Here is a 19,266-nt window from a genome sequence, read left to right as displayed (position 1 = left end):
GCGAACAAATGCAATTTTCTAGTAAATAAACACAGAATTTACTAACTGGTCAAAATAGAGTTCTCATTAAGGATGGATTTAAAATCTTGCTCTAGGCAAGAACTCAGGCTGAAGGGATTCATTACATACAGAGCATTTGGAACAAGGACTCTTATTCCTAAGAACACAGGATCTACTCTGCCATCAAAATAGAAAGAAATTCAAAAGTTTGTGAAAGGTAGATCTTAGACTTTTTAACTTCCAAATTGCCACAGAAGCAATAGCTTTATAAATATAATATTAAGTGTTCTCTCCCCTTCTTCTCATGAATAACCTTGATCCTCCTACTCCAATTTTCCCACAACTCACAACATTCTACTCAACCTTGGAAAGGCTAACTGTGTGATAGTCCCTGTCAGGAGCATTTCTCTATGGAATCAATTACGAATATAATTGAACAAACATGAGATGGGACGTGTATACGAAGGAGAAAATCGATTATGGGCTTTCAGAAACGAACAGACAAGATGCATTTTATGATGTGTGAATTATACTTTAATAAAGCTATTAGGCATATTTTTCAAACAAGGAACAAACAGCACTGTTTTCTGTAATATTCCTTTGATCTTGACCTATATTTTGATGAGGTCTAACAGCTTTGGTAGTTATTTCTGGTCTACTTTCCCCTTGGGTCGCATTTAGTGTTATTACTTATTCAATAGGAGATGAGGGTCTTCAGTAAGAAGTCACATGGCTGACACAGTTGGAAATACAGCTGACCTTGGAGCATCCCATAATCTCATTCAGGAGTTTACCCTGTTGTTGTTTTTCACCACTCATCCCAGTTAGAATTTTTTGAATCTGGCATCCTTGGGGACTCCAAACTCACTTGCTCTCTCCCCATCTGTTTCTTTCTGCCAAGCGGTGAAGCGCAGCCACTAGTCAGTCCTTCTGGAGAGTCAGCAAAGTAATAGATGACCTGCTCCAGTCCTTCTGGGCCAGATGCACGGATAGCCCTTTGCGAACGTTTCAGACATCCCATCAGCAATTTTTAAGTCGGAATACAGAGAGCCAGATAGGGCCTGTGTGATTCCATTTACTCAGAATTTGACTTAGTGCAGAGGTTTATAGAAGCAAGGTACTGCTAAGTCTCCCGTGAAGACTCAGAAGATGAGTTTCTTGAATCACACTTGAGCAAAGAATGTTTCTTGTTGCAAGAAATAGTGGCACGGTAAATCTCACATCACATTCTTAGTGGAAAATAGCAGTATCCACCTCTTGCTGTTTCTAGGAACAAATCTTGATTTGTTGACTAATGATTTTCAAACTATCAGACCAGATGGGCTTGATGGAGGACCCCAGAATTAGCATACAACTAATGTCCAACCATTCCAATGATCACTGAATGCAGACAGAATTTCTATCTTTCATAGATAACTTCCTTCCATAAGAACACAATCTAACTCTTCCCTATCTCCCCTTCACACCTCTCTTGCTTCCCACCAAGATGTAAAGGGACTGAGCATTTTGTGCAAACTTATTGGGATTAAAAGGAGTTTGTTCCAGTATCAGATTTTACACTCTAGTAGGTAGTGGCTATTTAACCTAATATATGTAAGTAAAGTCGATATGTAATGTATGCAAGTAATATATGTAATATATGTAAGATCACTATTCCACCAAACTTACCAATCTCAAATTCTGCTTAAAATATTGAGTTTGGTGGAGTCTGATAAAGTAAAAGCAAGAATTTCATCACAATTGAGTTTTGATTTTTAACTACTAATCACATTTATACAAATGCATTAAATGCCTGGCTGTGTTCAAAGGGTTTAAGAAAGGAATTAAGTATTATGAACATTCAAACTTATTTTCAAGCATAAAAAGACAAGTACTATATTTTTAGACACAGAAAAAAATTAGAAAGCCATAAATGTTCCAATCATCCACCAAAGAAAAATTAATGAAACATAATGGTGGCAGGTAAGAGTGGACACATTAAGATCAAAATTAGGTTATTCAATTTATCATTTTCTTTTTAAATTGGTATTGTAGAGTTGATATACAGAGGGTTACAGTTACATGAATCAAGTAATGAATAATGACTACAATTCTTTTTGAACCATGTTTCCCCTTCCCCTCTCATGGTTTTTCTCTCCCATTCCCACTCACAAAATATCCAGTTCATTTCTACATAGGGTCTAGTGAGTATACCATTGTATTTGTTCATCCTTGTTTCACCTTTTATGTGCCCTCCCTTACTCTCTCAAATAAAAAGAAACAAAACAAAAGAAAAAGAAAAGAAAACCAGCAACAATGGCAACTCAAACGTGTCTCTTGTTTCCTTTTCTTGGGGTTCATTTCATAGAAGATTATTTTATATGATCATCTGTCCATAGCTATTGGGCCTTTGTCCACCGCTTCTGTGCATAGCCTCCTTTGGTCTCCTTTGGTAGGTGAATGACCAGAGTCCTATATAATTTATCAGTCACTTCTCAGTCACCATCCAATTAAATGCTTTTTGGAAAGAGATTATCTGTGCACATTATTAGCAAATGTTTGTAATTGTAATCACTTTGTAATTGTGCTGTGAAAAGTTTTATAGATTGTTGTATTCTGTTGGCTACAAATATATTTTCAGTGAGGTAAGATCAATTCAATAGGTATAACAAATGATAGTCAATCAATAAAAATACACAAGAACAGAAGCAAGTACAATATTAACATATATTCTTCATAGTCAACTTTAAATGAGATACTAGGTGATGTTTGGTGGTGTAACTTTGAGTAAATCCTAGTAACCTTCCAACTGCTCCAACACCATATTAGTTTATTTTGAATAATGTCAAAACTATTCTAAAACAAGTGTGGTTACCAAGAATTTATAGCAGCACATATTTCACAACGAATTTCATAAGATTATATGGAGAACAGAGATAATAACTGTAATAGCTTAGTGTGTTTAAGTTTACATGTGTTATAGACATGCATTAAAGGCTTGATGCGATCTTGGGAGGTTCTGGGAGTTCCAGGAAATAGATCACTTTGAGGGCTAAACCCTGGACCACATCCTTCCTCCTTCCCTCCCTCCTTCCTTCTTTCTCTTTTCCTCCCCCCCTTCCCTCCTCTTTTCTTTTTTCCAGGAGATGAGAAGCTTCCCTCCACTATGCCCTTCCATGATGATCTGATTTATTGCAGTGCTCACAGACCATAGACCAAAACCTCTGGAACTCTGCGCCAATGTGTTAATTCCTTTAAATTATTTCACTTAGGTAGCTGTCACTGTGCCAGAAAGTCTGCATAACACAATGTGCTAGCACAGAAAGGATATTATTTAATCATGGATAATTGCTATTCAAATTACTCTTTACTGCAAGTCTCTTCCCACAAAATAAAATCAACATACTATAATATGTCCTGCTTAGTAAACAATCACACATACTTCAGTTAGAGGGGAACTTCAGAAATCACCTAGTTCAAAGTCCTTCTTTCGCTGATGGGCAAAATGAAGCTCCATACGCTGAGTGACTTGTCTGAACTGATCTAGACAAATTGGCAAAGATTGGAAGTCATAGCTCTCAACTTCTGGATTAATGCCATATAAACCATTCATGCTCTCCAACAGCGTTTGCTCTGGAGTCTTCTTTGTCATGACTAATTCCTATTTCCTTCAACATATACCAACACCATGACTCAATGTTGCAAAATTATTTATTCCATAAATAGAAGGTCAATGTACAATATTCCATACATCTATTTTACAACAATATTTAATATCTAATACTACACACATAAAAATTAAAGTTTCTGCACATAAGTACTCACTTTTGATTTTGCGTTGTGGATTGGAAAATATGCATACAAGAAACCAACCTCCAAACATGTTCGTTCATTCTGAAAAATGTGTTTGTAGTCAACTCAGCATGATGGTGAGATTTAATCTTTGGTTTATATTATGATAATTTCCTCTCAATATGCTAGGAGAAAACTTTATAAAGAAAAGGGATGAGGAAAGTATATATGATACATGTATAAACAGAAAGATCTATTTTAACAAGAAAAACCTCTAGTGACACAAGTGTTCACATATTATCCTTTTATATTTCATCTCAAATATTCCTTAGGTATTAAAACTCACCAAATATATCACTTGCATTAGCACAATATTAAAATTGTTTTGAAGCTTCTAGTTTATAGCATTATATAATTTAAACTATGCTATTTTATGTTCTCATCACATATTTAACACCGTTTACTAGTAGTAACTTTCCTCACCTTGGTGCATTCAGCGACACCATTCTATTCCTTCCAGCAAACTTGTTATCTCCACGTTCAAAACATATAATATTGTCTATAACACAGGGCATCAAGTGTGCTATTTCCATACTGGTATGAGCAGTTAATAACATACTACTGAAAGAATTATTTTATTGCTTCCTATGAAGACTTTCACGAAAGGAAACAATCAATGCCATGCATTGAAAAATTGTCACATTTCAAGCTAGGGAGTGAATGAGAAACTAATTCATGCATGCTTAGATGAAGAGACTGAAGAATAGCAAGAGTCATCTAAACGTTTTCCACTTTTGAAATGCTCCAAGAAGTTGTAGATGAATAACCTTTGATGCTTATAATGATGTCAAATACAGTTTGTAAATACCATATTAATTTATTTGACTTCTGCCAAATACTAAATGCAATTCTAAGTTAACCTTTTCTATTAAGAAAATACATTCAAGCAAGAAAACATATAAAATTCAGAAAAGAAGAAACAAATTAGGTCAAAATGCTGGAATAATTTAATAATAGAATGTTTAGACATAGTCAAAAAATTCCCCAGAAAGATTTGTTTTCTGATCATGAGATAACTTTATGTGTATTAATATTTAAACCATTGTTCCATCCTTAGCAATGTTTTTCATTTTTTAAACTCTTCTTAAAATCCCCAACCACAGTCTAAAAACATGATGAGGTGTAACTTGGAATGATTTATTGAGTCTTACTACACTAATCAGCGAACAAGTCTTCTGTCTTCTCACAGCTTGTAGCCTGAAAAAACCCAGTTATTAATTCCTTACTGTCCCTTCCCGAAATCCTCTGGTTTACTGACATGCTAATTCCAAGAATGTCCAAAAGACAGCAAAATCATCATTTAAAATGGTTGTATCCCAAACTAACTAATTAGATCTTTTTTCTTCCTTCCTTCTAAAGTTATTTTCAATTAAAATAAATTCTGTCCTTGAATGTGTGTACATAACTCCTTGGTGAAGCTGTTGTAGGTTTTTTGGTTGTGTTTTTTTTTTTCTCAATCATCAGATATAAATATTGAAAGCCTTAAGGATTGTTCTAAAACTCTCCAATTCAAATTACCTTTGCTAGCATACCAAATGCCCCAGGGTGGGTGTATTAAACGCTCTAAAAAAGATTCTGCTTTTACTTTTTTAGCCAAATGGACATGTTTTATTCAGGATCTCAAAACAAAGTCCTTATTCAGCTCATCCACATTATCTTTAAGGATGTGTCATTCCTTTCTAAATCTTTGTGGTTTTTATGGCCCTGGTGTGGCCTCATCCCTGTCTACTCTGACCTCATCCTTCCTGTACTCCTTCCCCGGATCCCTGCATTCCCAAGAGCTCTTTTGCTTGGAGAGCCATGGCACATCCAGTATCATATCTTGTATCAGGGTAATGCCCGGTCTTCTTTTAACCTGTTTCTTCACCACAGAAAATGTACCAGATACTGACATACAAACTCATAGGATGGCTCTTCTGTCTCTGCATCTCTGAGCATCACAGTAATCTCTCCACCTTAGCTATCATTCTAGATGCCCTTTCATACTTAATCATATCATATTTTATAGTGTATCTCTATCACTTACTAACATTGAAGTCAGAGATCATGATTCCCCACACTCCTACCTATGTGCCTGCCATATACTCCCATCTGTCAAGTGAAAAAGTAAGCAAAGGACCAAAATCATAAACATTGCCAGTCTGTCAGAGGATTGGGCATATTGTAAGGCATGGAACATCTCTGTGAATTCTGCCAGGTGTCAGTATTTATACTAACCATCTTCTTAAATTAGCCTTGTTTCCTATAAGCTTTGTAAAACACACACAGGATATATATGTTTATGCAAGCATGCACAAAGATGCCTTATATTTGTGGCAGTTAAAGTTGTAATATCAACAATGATAAATCAGCGTTTGGTGATGGTTGTTGTTTTTAATAACTTTTGTTATTTAAAAAATCCCTCAGAACCAGAGAACTACTTTGCATTTGGATCTTACAGATGAAGCCCGTTAGGCATGATTAGATAGGTCCCAAGATACTGAAGGAAGTAGAGATAAAAACACTAGGCCCATGTATACAGACGGCAAATTTCTGATAACTCATATTTTCCTTGAGGCAGTCTTTCAAGACAGGCTAAAAAAGATGAACAAGCTTCACTTAAGATGGAGTAACTGCAATTTTGCTGTAAGCTTCAATATTCTTTCCTATTTATTATTCTTTTTGCTATTCGGCTACAGGTTATGAATTTTGCAGATGTTCTACTTTATGCTGGCCTTGGTTGATTTCTTCAGTCCTTCACTTCTCCACATGAAGCCTGGGCGTGATGTTGGCCAGCAGCACCAAGGAACATGAGACCATGGACAGGAAGCTTGCAGTTCTGCAATGGCTCCTCCCCTTTTCTAGTCTGCCGGGAAACTCCAGGCCCCTTTGCCCACTCTTGATTCACATACATCTGTGTGATATTATTCGTCGTAATTTGTTTTAACTGAAGAAAATTGAAAGCAACTTCAAAAGAGGTAAAAAATGACTTGTCTTTGCTTTCTCAGCAATGAAGCAGCTAATGTTTGCCTTTGAATCATGCACTGAGAAGGTGTTTGATGATAAAATCCAACTCTGGATACAATGCAAGGCATTACTTTCACCAGGTTTAAAAAAAAAAAAAGAAAATAAATATGATACAGTTTTTGAGATTCGTTTCTTTTAAGCACATATACTTACATTTGTCCCTCACCCTGCCATTCTCCCTGCCCTTGTAAACATGCTGTTGTTTACCATACTTCCTCAGATGTAGAGAATGCAGTTACCCTCAAAACCTCCAAGGAATTCACTAATATTAAAGTTCCAGTTAGGTCTCTCCACTGTTTGGTCACAGGGTTTTTCATTCTGTCTAAAGCTGATTGAAGGTCTTGCAACACATCTCTATAGCTGTTTCCATAGTGTGAACTCCAATTATACAGAAAATCATAGGCAGGCTTCCACATCATCTGGAAAGAAAACAGATTAGGCTGAAGGATTGTGCAGGAGGAGCAGAAAGAGAGAGATATTGATGATTCCCCCCACCAAAAAAAAAAACCACATTGACAGCCTCCTAAAACCTAAGAGAAAGTAGACTATAGTTCTACAGGGGCTTATTTGATACCATAGAAAAACATGTTTTAATAAGTATCATTACCTGGTTATAGTCCTGTTTGCATAAAACTAGAGATAATATAAAACAATGATTACAATTACAGTCTTTATACTTCTAACCCATCATTTATTGCCCATTGTCTTGACGTGGCTATAAAATCACTTGAACCATTTTTTGACAATAACGTTTGTTATTACTACAGACTTCACTTTCTGAGGGACACTTAAGGTTACAGTAATAACTCTTAGCTGGGTGTGGCAGCATATGCCTGTAATTCCAAATACAAGGGAATCATAGGTAGGGGGATGGAAGTCAGAGGCTGCCATAGGCAAAAATCAAGATCCTGCATAAAGCATCACACTGAAAATTATTAAACAATGAGAGAATGCTTGATAAGAAATGTACTCATTATCTTGCCCATGTAATTGTAACCCTTCTGTACAGTATTTTCACAATAAAAAAAAAAAACAATGAGAGAGGAGTAGAGAGAGTACTTGAAGAGTACTTACAGAGTACTTACTTGAAGGGCTGATCAGACTAAAATATAATAATTTACACACACAAAATGCCACTGTAAAACTCCTTTGTAAAATGAATACATCTTAAATAATGACCAGAAAATCAAACTGGCTGTGTTGGTGGGGGCTATGACCAGCAAGAGGGAGGATAGCCATTGCAGAGTGTGAACAAGGTCAAAGTACTTTATACCATATGTGAAAAGAGAAATGTGAAACCTGTTGAAATTATTTTAAAATGGGGCAGGGGTGAGGGAGAAAGAAAGTGTGGCTTGATTGGGGTAAATTGTATGTATGCATGATGTCACAATGAAACACCCTTCTTTAATAACTTTATGCAAATAAAATTTTAAACAAAAAGCAAACCCTATCCAGAAAAATAGAAATAAAAGATAGAAAAAATAAAAATAAAAATAAATAAATATAAAATAAAAATAAAAATAAAAGAAAATAAAAATAAAATAAAAATAAAAATAAATAAATATAAAAATAAATAAATAAAAATAAAAATAGAAAATAGAAAAAAAAGAAAGGGATGGGGGTTTTACAAATGGTAGAATACTGACCTCGCACACACAAGGCCCTAGCTCCTAACCCTATTATTACTTTTTAAAAAAATAAGTAACTCTTATAGTTACACATGTCTATTCATGAGTTTTATGTCACTGCATATCATAAAAAGGAACTCTAAAACTTACATGTCATGCTAGGCAAGCAAGTCTATAAACAAAGAAAAATGTAGCTTGATGATCACATCAAAATACAAACAAAAATATAGCTCTTTAATTCCAAAATGGCTTTAATGACTTAAAGCAAATCATTTGGTCAGGAAAACTTATTGTTAGAACCAAAGGAAAGATCAATATTCAATAGTTAGTTACTTTGCTCTTCCTTAACACCTACCCACACCAGCGACATCACTGTTTCCATAGAAATAAATGTACGTCAAAAGGAAATTTCACATGCAAGCACGTATGTAATGGTAACCAAGGCAACTAGGCTCAGAGAGAACAGAGACAAAAGCAAGCCAAATAAGACAAGCGAATGAGCGAGCGCGCGCGCGCGCGCGCACACACACACACACACACACACACAGAGAGATTTAAACAAACCTTTTCTAGAAAAATAACAAAATGAGCATGCACTTGTAATGGGAATATTTAGAATGTAAATTTTATTACTCACTACTTGTTTGAAATTAACTCAGTTGTGATTTTATCATTTGCAAAATGTAGGAGCACAGACTCTGGGCTTAATATTATGCAGAATCGATCTCTTAAAATAGAGCTTCCATTAAGTGTAATATCACATGAAGTGGGGCCTTGAGTTAGAATTTGTTTTCTTCCTCTGTTATCAGTGCATAAGCTACCATTAAAGAAGGAATAATTGAAGACCCAACGAAGCAAGAGGTTTTATTATATTTTGAGTCAATCCATGTAAAGGGCTCACAGAGTAGTTGTCTAAATCAGTATTCCTGGGAAGGCATGAATATCCCTACTCTCAATTATGACGAGCTCAGTTCTACAAAGTAGACAGTAAAAGACAATTATCAAAATTATAACATGTTATGGTAGACACTACAGCAACAGAAATCAACTCAGTGTTATGTATCTGAGCTTTACACTCACAAACCCTATTTACAGAGAATTATATCTTCTGCCCCTGAAACATGTGACTAGTATGTGGTCCCATTTATCTATGTAGATTTATATTGAAAGCATGTTTCCCACAGTATAGATTGGCACTAGTAGCTCAGCAATGGAAGCCTTTTGCCAAACTCAAACTTGGCTCTCACTGACCAAATGAGATACTAAGCACTAAATGAACAAATGATTTTGTAGTGAGTCTTTCCTGTCTGTTACAGCTCTGGGACTTAGGTTCCACACTGTACTCACCAAAAAGTTTCAGATGCTCAACCAATTGGTACACTATTTTTTAATTTCTCATGTACTAGTTTCAAGAATGATATTGACAACTATTGTCTTCTAAGACTGTTCTAAATTTCTTTGTGATCAGGTCTGCAAGAAACTTGAAATGTATTTGGAAATATTAATGATGAACAAGAACTGACAGGATTTCAATTATAAGATAATGGCATAGTAGATTATTATAAAATATTTCTGAAAACGCCACTTAAAAATTTCAAGTGGATAATGTGAGGGCATTCAGGTACCTTTGTACTCAAAAATAGTCGAAATGGTCTCATCAACTTTCCAAGGTACAAACTCTGAGTCATAGATCTTGTCACAGCTCTGTGGATTGCTATCTATAGAAGAACCCTGAGTCACACTCAATCGTGAGCAGTGAAATACATAAAAGTGATACATAACTAGAGACTACAGACTTGGGAAAGCTCCAGAGATACATCTATTCATGAACAGCAGCAGAGTGCCCACAACCTCCACATATTTGCCACTTACTGACTGCAAAACAGTGAAGCTAGCTCTTATAATTCAGAGGCATTTGCATAGAGATTTGGGTTTTGAGTGCTGAGTCTTGTTCTCTAAGGAAGATTCTTAAAAGTGTAAGAAGTCACCTGTAATAATCAGATATGCAAGGAAGGACATTTCCCTGAAGTCATTTGATATTCACCAAAGCTTAAATCATGATCTGTACAGAAATGGGTACAATAGTTTCCACTAAAATCCTAGTACATTTGGAATGCTTTTTCTTCTTGTTCATCTTGCATCAAACTAAATTTGCATATTTCTTGTGTAAAATTTGATCTCCTATTATTTGATCTCCTATTATATATTTGATCTCCTATTATATAAAATCATCAACTCTCAGGTGATAATTGCTATTAGAGGAGAAATGAAGTGAATCTGTTCAAAATATATCTTTATTCCTTAACTATCTTATTTATTAAAGATGTACTTAGTGCTTACCGCTACCAGAAATTCTGTTACATCGGGGAATAAAATAAAGAAGACATTTGCTCTTGCTCTGTGTGTGTGTGTGTGTGTGTGTGTGTGTGTGTGTGTGTGTGTGTGTGTGTGTGTGTGTGTGTGTGTGTTAGTCAAGGGGCTTTTGAACTTGAGGCCTTGAGCAATTGCTTGGCTTTTTTGTTGTTCAACACTGATGTGATACCATTTGAGGTAGGCTCCACTTCTAAATTTTTGCTGGTTACTTGGAGATAAGAATCTCAGGAACATTTTTCCCCAGATGGTTTTGAACCACCATCCTCAAATCTTGGCCTCCTTAACAGCTAAGATTACTGTCATCAGCCACCAGTACTCCTTTTTTTTAGAAGCTTACAGCCCTGAAAGAAAGAGAAAATATTTACTCAAATACTGGCACAGTGCGTGAGGAGAAAGGATTCAATAATTAACAACAGATTAAAAAGGAAATCCAAATTTACTAGCATGGTTAAAGTAGTGTGAGGAGAAAATGATCTTTCCACTGACCAAGAGCCATAATGCTGTAACAGAAAGAACTTGCTGATATGACTTTATGTTCATATCCCAGTTCCATTAACTATTGGACAGGATACATTGAAACACTGAAGTCAATTGGGTTTGAATTTTTACCATCTATAAAATACGGATAATATTTCCTAAGTCCTAATTAAGTCCTATGAAATGTCCAGTATGTCGTTTTTCATGTAATATTTTTTAAGTATTTGGAGGAAAGTTAGTAATTTTTTTGCATGGGGCAAAATAGGAAGCCTAGTTTTAACTCTATTATAGAGTTTCGAGTTCTACATAGTTTAGGTCTAATGAGTAGAGCTAAAACTAGAGGTAAAATGGGGGTGGGGAGATGACCTGCAATGGAGAGATGATCCTCAGAGAATCAAAAGTTGGGCATCATTCCAGTTACAGTGGTGGAGAAAAATCTATGAATTAAAGAAACTGTAAAGGAAGAGAATAAAGAGATAAAAATATATACTTCAACTAAATCTTGAATTAATGGATAAAGACAGATACAGGAGGAATGAAAGAATAGAGAGAAGTCAGATCAGTGATAGAAAATAGGAGGAATGCCAGAGACTCGAAGCTTCCCCCAAAGGACATCAGTGACTGGTTGGGGCTGACTCCAGAGCCCCTCACTGCTGATGTTATTTAGTGACACATTAGACACTACAAACCATCCAGGATTGAAGTATGCATACTATGGAAGTCAGCATAGGCTATAAATTAGAGGTTTTCCAGTGTTGAACACTTACCACCATACTGCAAACAAAGGACTTCCATTCTAACTACAACTCATGATATGTGGGAATCTAGTTATCAGGTTTTTGGTAACCTTGGAGATGGTAGCTTGGAAATCATAACAAATGGTAGACAACAGGTATGAAGAAATGCCAAAGAAATGAAAGACCCAGAATACCTGGTCACGTGGAATCTGGGTATTATAGAAACAGAGAGTGAATTGGAAGAATAAGAAGCAGAAAACAGAGGCATTTTTTACAAAGAAAAACATATAAAAATTAATGTTCTTCTATGGAGATGCGGTTTATGTTTTTTTGCCAATATCAAACATATACAGAGGCGTTACAATTACATGGGCAAGATAACGAGTACATTTCTTATCAAGCATTGTTGCCTCCTCTTTGTTTCCCCTTCCCATCCCTTCCCCTACTCCCCCCACCCCCCCCACCTGATCCTCCCCGCCCCCCACCAAAGTTGTAAAGTTTGTTTTTCGACATAATGACTTGTACACCTCATTGTTGCAATGGGTCCACCTGTATCCCTAGTTAAACGATTTGTTTTTGCCCTTCCCCTCCACAAATTATAACAACATCAAATACAGTGAAAGCAGGGGTAATACTGTGGGGGAGGGACATACAAAGCAACATAGAAATCATCTTATAAATATATTAGAAACAATTGCATGAAAGAAAAAAATTTGAATACTTATTTTGGGGTTCATTTCCTTTACATCCACTTATCTGACCTTTTCTGCTTGACTCAAGACATATACTAGCAGTTTATTTTTTTAACTCCTTACCTTGATAAATAAAACATTTAGGATTATTGAGGCAGTAAAACTAAAGCCTCCAAGAGGAAAAAGTTATCTACCTTTAGACAAAAATCTAAACATAGTATAGAGGGTCAGTATGGAGAGAAATTGGGAAGGAGCAAGAAATAACATAATTCAGTACTTATGTACTAGATACAATGATAAAACCACTCAATTTCAGAAGATAGTTTTCCTTTAATAAGCAAATATCAGCCATGGAAGAGGTATATGACATATGGATGTAAAAATTTAAATACCTACACTGACTTCTTCAGCATTTTCTATCTTAATTTATTCTAGTTTTTCTTATGAAAGCAAATATATGCTGTCAAAGGCAAAAGCACAAGAGGTAACTTGCATATATTTATTAACTCTGTGAAATTCTGTCCAGATAAAAATATACCAGCAAGGTCACAAAAGATTCTACATTTTGTAATAAATCACAGGAAAATAATCATTTCTGCAAATATTTAAACAGGTGAAGTAAGTAGAATAAATAATTATCTTCCTGGGTTGATTTATATATCATCTTACAAAGACTAGAAACAGATTGCAGTCTACCAGGATCTCTTCCAAGATTATATTATCTTTCTATTTTGTGCTTTCAAAAAATAGTTCTCCCACCCTTGTTTAATGCTATGATTAAGGTAAGTTGTGAACTTAGCCTTCAGCAAATCAGAAGGAAAGGATGGCCACCAAGAATTTTTTGTGTTGGATTATTCTAATCATACAACCCTTCTCTCAGCCTTCTCATTTCTATCACAAATAATTGATAGATAATCTTCATTTCTTTGTGCTTCTACTGCTACATTTTTTCATGTTCCTTCATAGTTTATAGTTTACAGTTTACATATAGTTTGTAGTTACCTTATAGTTTTGTGTGTTCATCTTTGAATAGGAAGCACAGGCTGATAAAAGTACAGGGTTAATTTTTCATCTATGTGTTTTGATCTTTTAACATAAAGGGTAATACCACAATACTTAATCTCTCACTGTTTTTCTAAGTCTCAATATTTTCTTTTGCTTTATCTTCTCAGTATTAGAGGAGAAAGTAAAATATAGAAAGGCAACGAAAACATAATATATAGGATGCTAAAGGAAAACGGGAAATAGGAATAGATACAAAAAGATAAAGCGTTCCAAATTTAGAGTGCTTATTCCTGGAAGGCAATAAGGCTCATTAGATGATGTATTACATGGTGAGCCATGACGTGAAAAAAAGCAATTCACATTTGAGCAGAGCATTTCAGGTCTCTTTTTAAACTCTTAAAATAGGAATAGCATAAAGAATGTAATTGATTTTAACTACCTCTGGATAATTACATTTGCCACATCTGAAAATTAATAATCCACCTGCTTTTCTCATAAAATTACTAGGTGCCATGTTTCATTTTAAGTACCAGCAGCTGAAGAAGTACTAGGACTTTTTCCTTCTTAATAACTATTGCATATGCACTGTCTTCAGTTCATCATTCACAGCACCCTGGTAGGGCTTAACATCTCATGTAATTAGTAAGTCTTTAAGGAGAAGGGCAAGTAACACATTAGGGGTCCTTATTTTCTCAGAAGGTGCTTAGTTAAAATTTGATGTAGGCTTCTCTAGGAAGAGTGTGCTTAGAATAGCCTGCTAAGTGCAATAAAAATATCACTCGCAACAAGTTAAGCATGACCCACACTCGAAGAGCTGTTTAAACCGCAATAAGACAAGTCTTATTCTTTTCTGGATTATCTGCTCAATGACAACATTGTTTTCATAAACAGACATATTAACCTGAAACTCCTTTTTACAACTACTTAAAAATATTTTTTAAAGCCCAGCATCACAGGGTAACCAGCCAACTCCTAGATAGCAGCCCTCATTGCTTTCTTCTTAATAGCACTCCTTGCCTTCATGAAATATTTATTGGTAGAGAAATCTGAATGTCAAAATGTGGAGAAACTGAGTTTCCATAATCCAGTTTCTCTAGGTAAACATTAAATCAAGTTAGTGGAAATACAATGGTAAGAGCTAGAGGGTTTAAGAGCACATGTTTAGGTTTTAATTTATACCATTGACAGTACAGCTCTAAAATCTGCAGTGGGCTATAGAATTTTTTGGCTTTGATTTTCCCCTCCTGTCAAAAGGGGAAAAATGTATCTTCAATGCCATAGAAGCATTAAGGTGATAAAGGAACAGATGTAAAATATCCCCCAACATACATTAGGTGCTCAAATGAATCTGTTGTTTTGGTAAAAATCCACAATCAAACATCGAGGGAAAAAATCCAGATTGTCTAAGTAATAATTTCAGTACCGTTTCTCCAAAGATTGGCCCCAAATTGCTTTTGTTAACAAGTGTTTTTTTTAACATTAGCATCGGTTATTTGTACCAGGGTACTTCATTTTGATCTGTCCATGTACACATACAAAGTATCTTGGATCAAACTCACCTCCCTGCATTAATCTACCTTATCTCTTCCCCACTTCTTGAACCAATCTCAAGTAGTAAGTGATGTAGGTCTTATACTTAACTATATTTTGATTTTCTAAGATTCTTTATTGTATATGTGATCTTAGTAAAGAAAATCTAAGCTAAAATGAAAGATTTTTCACATATAAATACCTTTAAAACACTTAACATTAAACACATGTAACACTTAACATTAAACACATGTAAAACATTTAACATGATATAATTATTTCTATTTCATTTTCCGTGCATAACTTGACATATGATACAGAATCAAATCAAAGGTAATGTGTTTACTCCAAATATTTCAATATGATGTCTTTGACTTCTGTCTTTCATCTCTTAAAAAAAGGAAGCATCATTTTGAAATTGAATATTACAGCAAGTATAAAACTGTGTAAAGTGGATGATAATCTAAGAAAATTTCCAGCTTAAATATGAAAAGATTTGAGATGTTCTATATACTTTATCACTGATACATGAATTTCCACACAATGCTTTTTCTTATAAGAAAATGTACGTAAAATTCTCACTGCAAAACAACAATGAACAAAGGCTTAAGTAATAAGGTTAAACAGAACCAGGGTCAAAGACCAACTTGGACAATACAGCATGCCTGTACACAAAGTTCAGAAGTTGCCATGTTAGCCAGAAAATCATAAGAATCTGAGGACAATCTTGTACCTTTTCAAGAGACATTTTCCAGGGAACATTAGATGTTGTTAAGCCCAATAAAAACAGCTATTCAGCTAAGGCCTTTTCTCATTTCCCCCTGCATTAGCAGTCTACTAGTTTCTCAGAAAAAAAAATATTGAGATCACTGCTGACATTTTTCTTCTTTATATTCTTTCCCAGTGATATTAGTAAAAAAATTACCATATTTATTCTATTTTCCAAAAAACATTCATTGTCATATAGTTGCTATATTACATGATTTATTTAGTGGTTATAATTCACAGAGCACGGTCCAAAATATTTCATGTGTATATTTCATTTTCTCTTCCAATATCTGGTAAGTCAGAGAGTTTGGACATTTATACAATCGATAACAAACACTGTTACAATAACGCCACCATATTGCCATTTTCATCACTTCACTATTCACCATAGCCAAGCTATAGAGTCAGTCCAGATGCCCCTCAGTGGATGAATGGATTAAGAAAATGTGGTATATATAAACAATTGAATTTTACTCATCCATTAGAAAAAATGATATTGTGCCATTCATAAGGAAATAGAAAGACTTGGGAAAATTAAGTGAAATAAGTTAGGCCCAGAGAAACAAAGGTTCCATGGCTTCTCTCATTTGTGTTAGCTAGAATGAGCCTGTAAGTTATAAGTAATCGCATTGGGTGGTATGCAAGGAGTTACAGATGAATTAACTGAAGTATAGTAGATTCTATGGAGAGCTCAAATAGTGTAATTGTTTAGAAAGACAAAGTCAAATCCCAATAAAATAAGCACCAGGAAATGGGTACTTGTGAAAGGGGGTGGTGGAGAAGGGGAGGAGAAGGCAGTGAAGAAGTAATTTTATATATCACAAAATTAACAAAAGTAAGCGAAGGAGTAGGTCAAAGAGGCATGAGAATGTTGAAAGGGGTGACACTGATCAAGATGCATTGCATTTATAAACTGCTTTGTTAAATGGCATCTCCTTTGTACAACAATTTTAAAAATGTTTAAATAAGGGAAACCATGGGACCTATGTTTCTTTGGGCTTGGCTTACTTCCCTCATTTTCAATATCTAGTATATGTATGAGTCAAGCAGAAAAGGTCAGATAAGGTGATGTTAGGAAAATGAACCCTTAGATATGTATGTAAATTTTTTTTCTTTCATGCATTTGTTTCTAATGCATTTATAAGATTATTTCTTTGTTGCTTTGTATGTCCCTCCCCCACAGTATAACCCCTGCTTTCACTATATTTGATGTCGGTATAATTTGTGGAGGAGATGGGGAAAAACAAGTCGTTTAAGGATACAGGTGGACCCGTTGCAACAATGAGAAGTACAAGTTGTCATGTCGAAAACGAACTTTACAACTTTGGTGTGGGGGGGAGGATGGGGTTGGGGGGGCAGAGGGCGGCTGGGATGGGATGTGAAGGGTAAACAAAGGAGGAGGCTGCAATGCTTGATAAGAAATGTACTCATTATCTTGCCCATGTAATTGTAACCCCTCTGTATTATGTTCACAAAAAAATAAATAAATTTTTAATAAAATGTTTAGAAAAGTCATACAATTTCCTCAGGATCCTAGGAAAGTAAATGGTACCATTGGGACAGAAGTCCAATTAAGAAGTTTTATTTCTGTGCTGTGAATGACTGTCCCCCTCCATGCCAACAACATATGCATCTGCATCCACCATACCTCCCAATAAGTATTATGGCAAATCCTCCTCTACCCCAATTTTCTCTTCAAAGGCTTCTAGAACTTAAAAGTAACTTAGAGCCGGGGGGCTCTCCTAATACTCTCAAGGATCCTTTGGGACTAGAATATATTTCCTGAATGTTCCTGACAACTTTTATCTTTTTTTTTTTTTTGGCAGGTCGTGGGGCCTGAACTCCGCCTGGGCGCTGTCCCTCAGCTCTTCAGCTCAAGTCTAGCTATACCACTTGAGCCACAGCACCACTTCTGGCTTCTTCTGCTGGTGCTGAGGAATCAAACCCAGGGCCTCATGCATGCAAAGCAAGCATTCTACCACTGAGCCACCTTCCCAGCCCCTTTTATCTATTTTTAAAAGGGCTTATTATTAGCTTAGCATAGTGGTTACAACCACGTTTAAAACAACACCAGAGATTCCTCATAAGACTCCACATAGAGCTCCCCTATGACCCAGCAATCCCACTTTTGGACATTTACCCAAAGGATTACAAACAAGACCATGCTAAAGCTACCAGCACAACTATGTTTATTGCAGCATTATTTACCATAGCTAAGATATGGAACCAACCCAGATGCCCCTCAGTAGATGAATGGATCAAGAAAACGTGGTATATATATGCAATGGAATTCTATACCTCCATCAGAAAGAATGGCATTGCCCCATTTGTTAGGAAATGGAAAGACTTGAAAAAAAATTATATTAAGTGAAGTAAACCAGGCCCAAAGAAACATAGGTCCCATGGTTTCCCTTATTTGCAATAACTAATATATGTCTGAGACAAGCAGAAAAGGTCAGATAAGATGATAAGATGATGTTAGGCAAAATGAACCCCAAGATAAGGACACAAGTGGTTTTTTTTCTTTCTTGCTATTGTTTCTAACATATTTATAAGGTGATTGTTTTTATTACTTTGTATGTCCCTCCCCCATGTTATAACCTGTTTTCACTGTATTTGATGTTGGTATAATTTGGGGAATGGAAGGGAAAAAACAAATTGTCTAAATAGGGTTACAGGTGGACCCATTGCAACAATAAGATGTACAAGACGCTATGTCGAAAAACGAACTTTACAACTTGGGGGGGGTCTGGGGGGGTGGGGGTGGGGGTGGGGGGGAGTGTAGTCATGGAGATGGGAGGCAGGTATGGTAGGGAAAAAACAAAGGAGGAGGCAACAATGCTTGATAAGAAATGTACTCATTACATTGCTCATGTAATTGTAACCCCTCTGTACGGTATTTTCACAATAAAAAACTTATTTTAAAAAAGCAAAAAAGAATCTATCAAAAATAAAAAAATCAAATTCTATAGTTCTATCACTTATTAACCATGAATCTTTGGATAAATCACCTAATTGAATTCACATTTAGTTTGCATATATATAAAATCAAATGGTTATCATTTCTTACAAAGTTTGATGAAATATTGTAAAGTGTTCAGAAAGACTGACATTTAGTAAGTAATGGCAACTATGATCACTACAACCATAATTGTTATTTAATTATATGCTAACTTAAGATATTATAACAATTCAAATATTAACCATCTCCACGCCAAC

The 19,266-nt window shown here is 35.4% G+C and overlaps 1 protein-coding gene across 7 annotated transcripts in view; it reads right to left on the bottom strand.

Moving 5' to 3' along the window:
* Nucleotides 1–528: 528 nt before the first annotated feature.
* Nucleotides 529–19,266, bottom strand: part of Macc1 (MET transcriptional regulator MACC1) — a 76,888-nt gene continuing 58,150 nt past the window's right edge. For all 7 annotated transcript variants that reach the window (XM_069996130.1, XM_069996128.1, XM_069996131.1 and 4 more), the window contains one exon: nucleotides 529–7,256. In XM_069996130.1, coding sequence (XP_069852231.1) covers nucleotides 7,041–7,256 — 216 coding nt within the window. In that variant the 3' untranslated portion in view covers nucleotides 529–7,040. The remainder of the gene's footprint in view (nucleotides 7,257–19,266) is intronic.

Source organism: Dipodomys merriami, unplaced genomic scaffold (assembly GCF_024711535.1).
Source record: "Dipodomys merriami isolate MVZ:Mamm:240054 unplaced genomic scaffold, mDipMer1.0.p SCAF_5, whole genome shotgun sequence".
Classification (NCBI taxonomy): domain Eukaryota; kingdom Metazoa; phylum Chordata; class Mammalia; order Rodentia; family Heteromyidae; genus Dipodomys; species Dipodomys merriami.
This window is presented reverse-complemented; position numbering and strand designations above follow the sequence as displayed.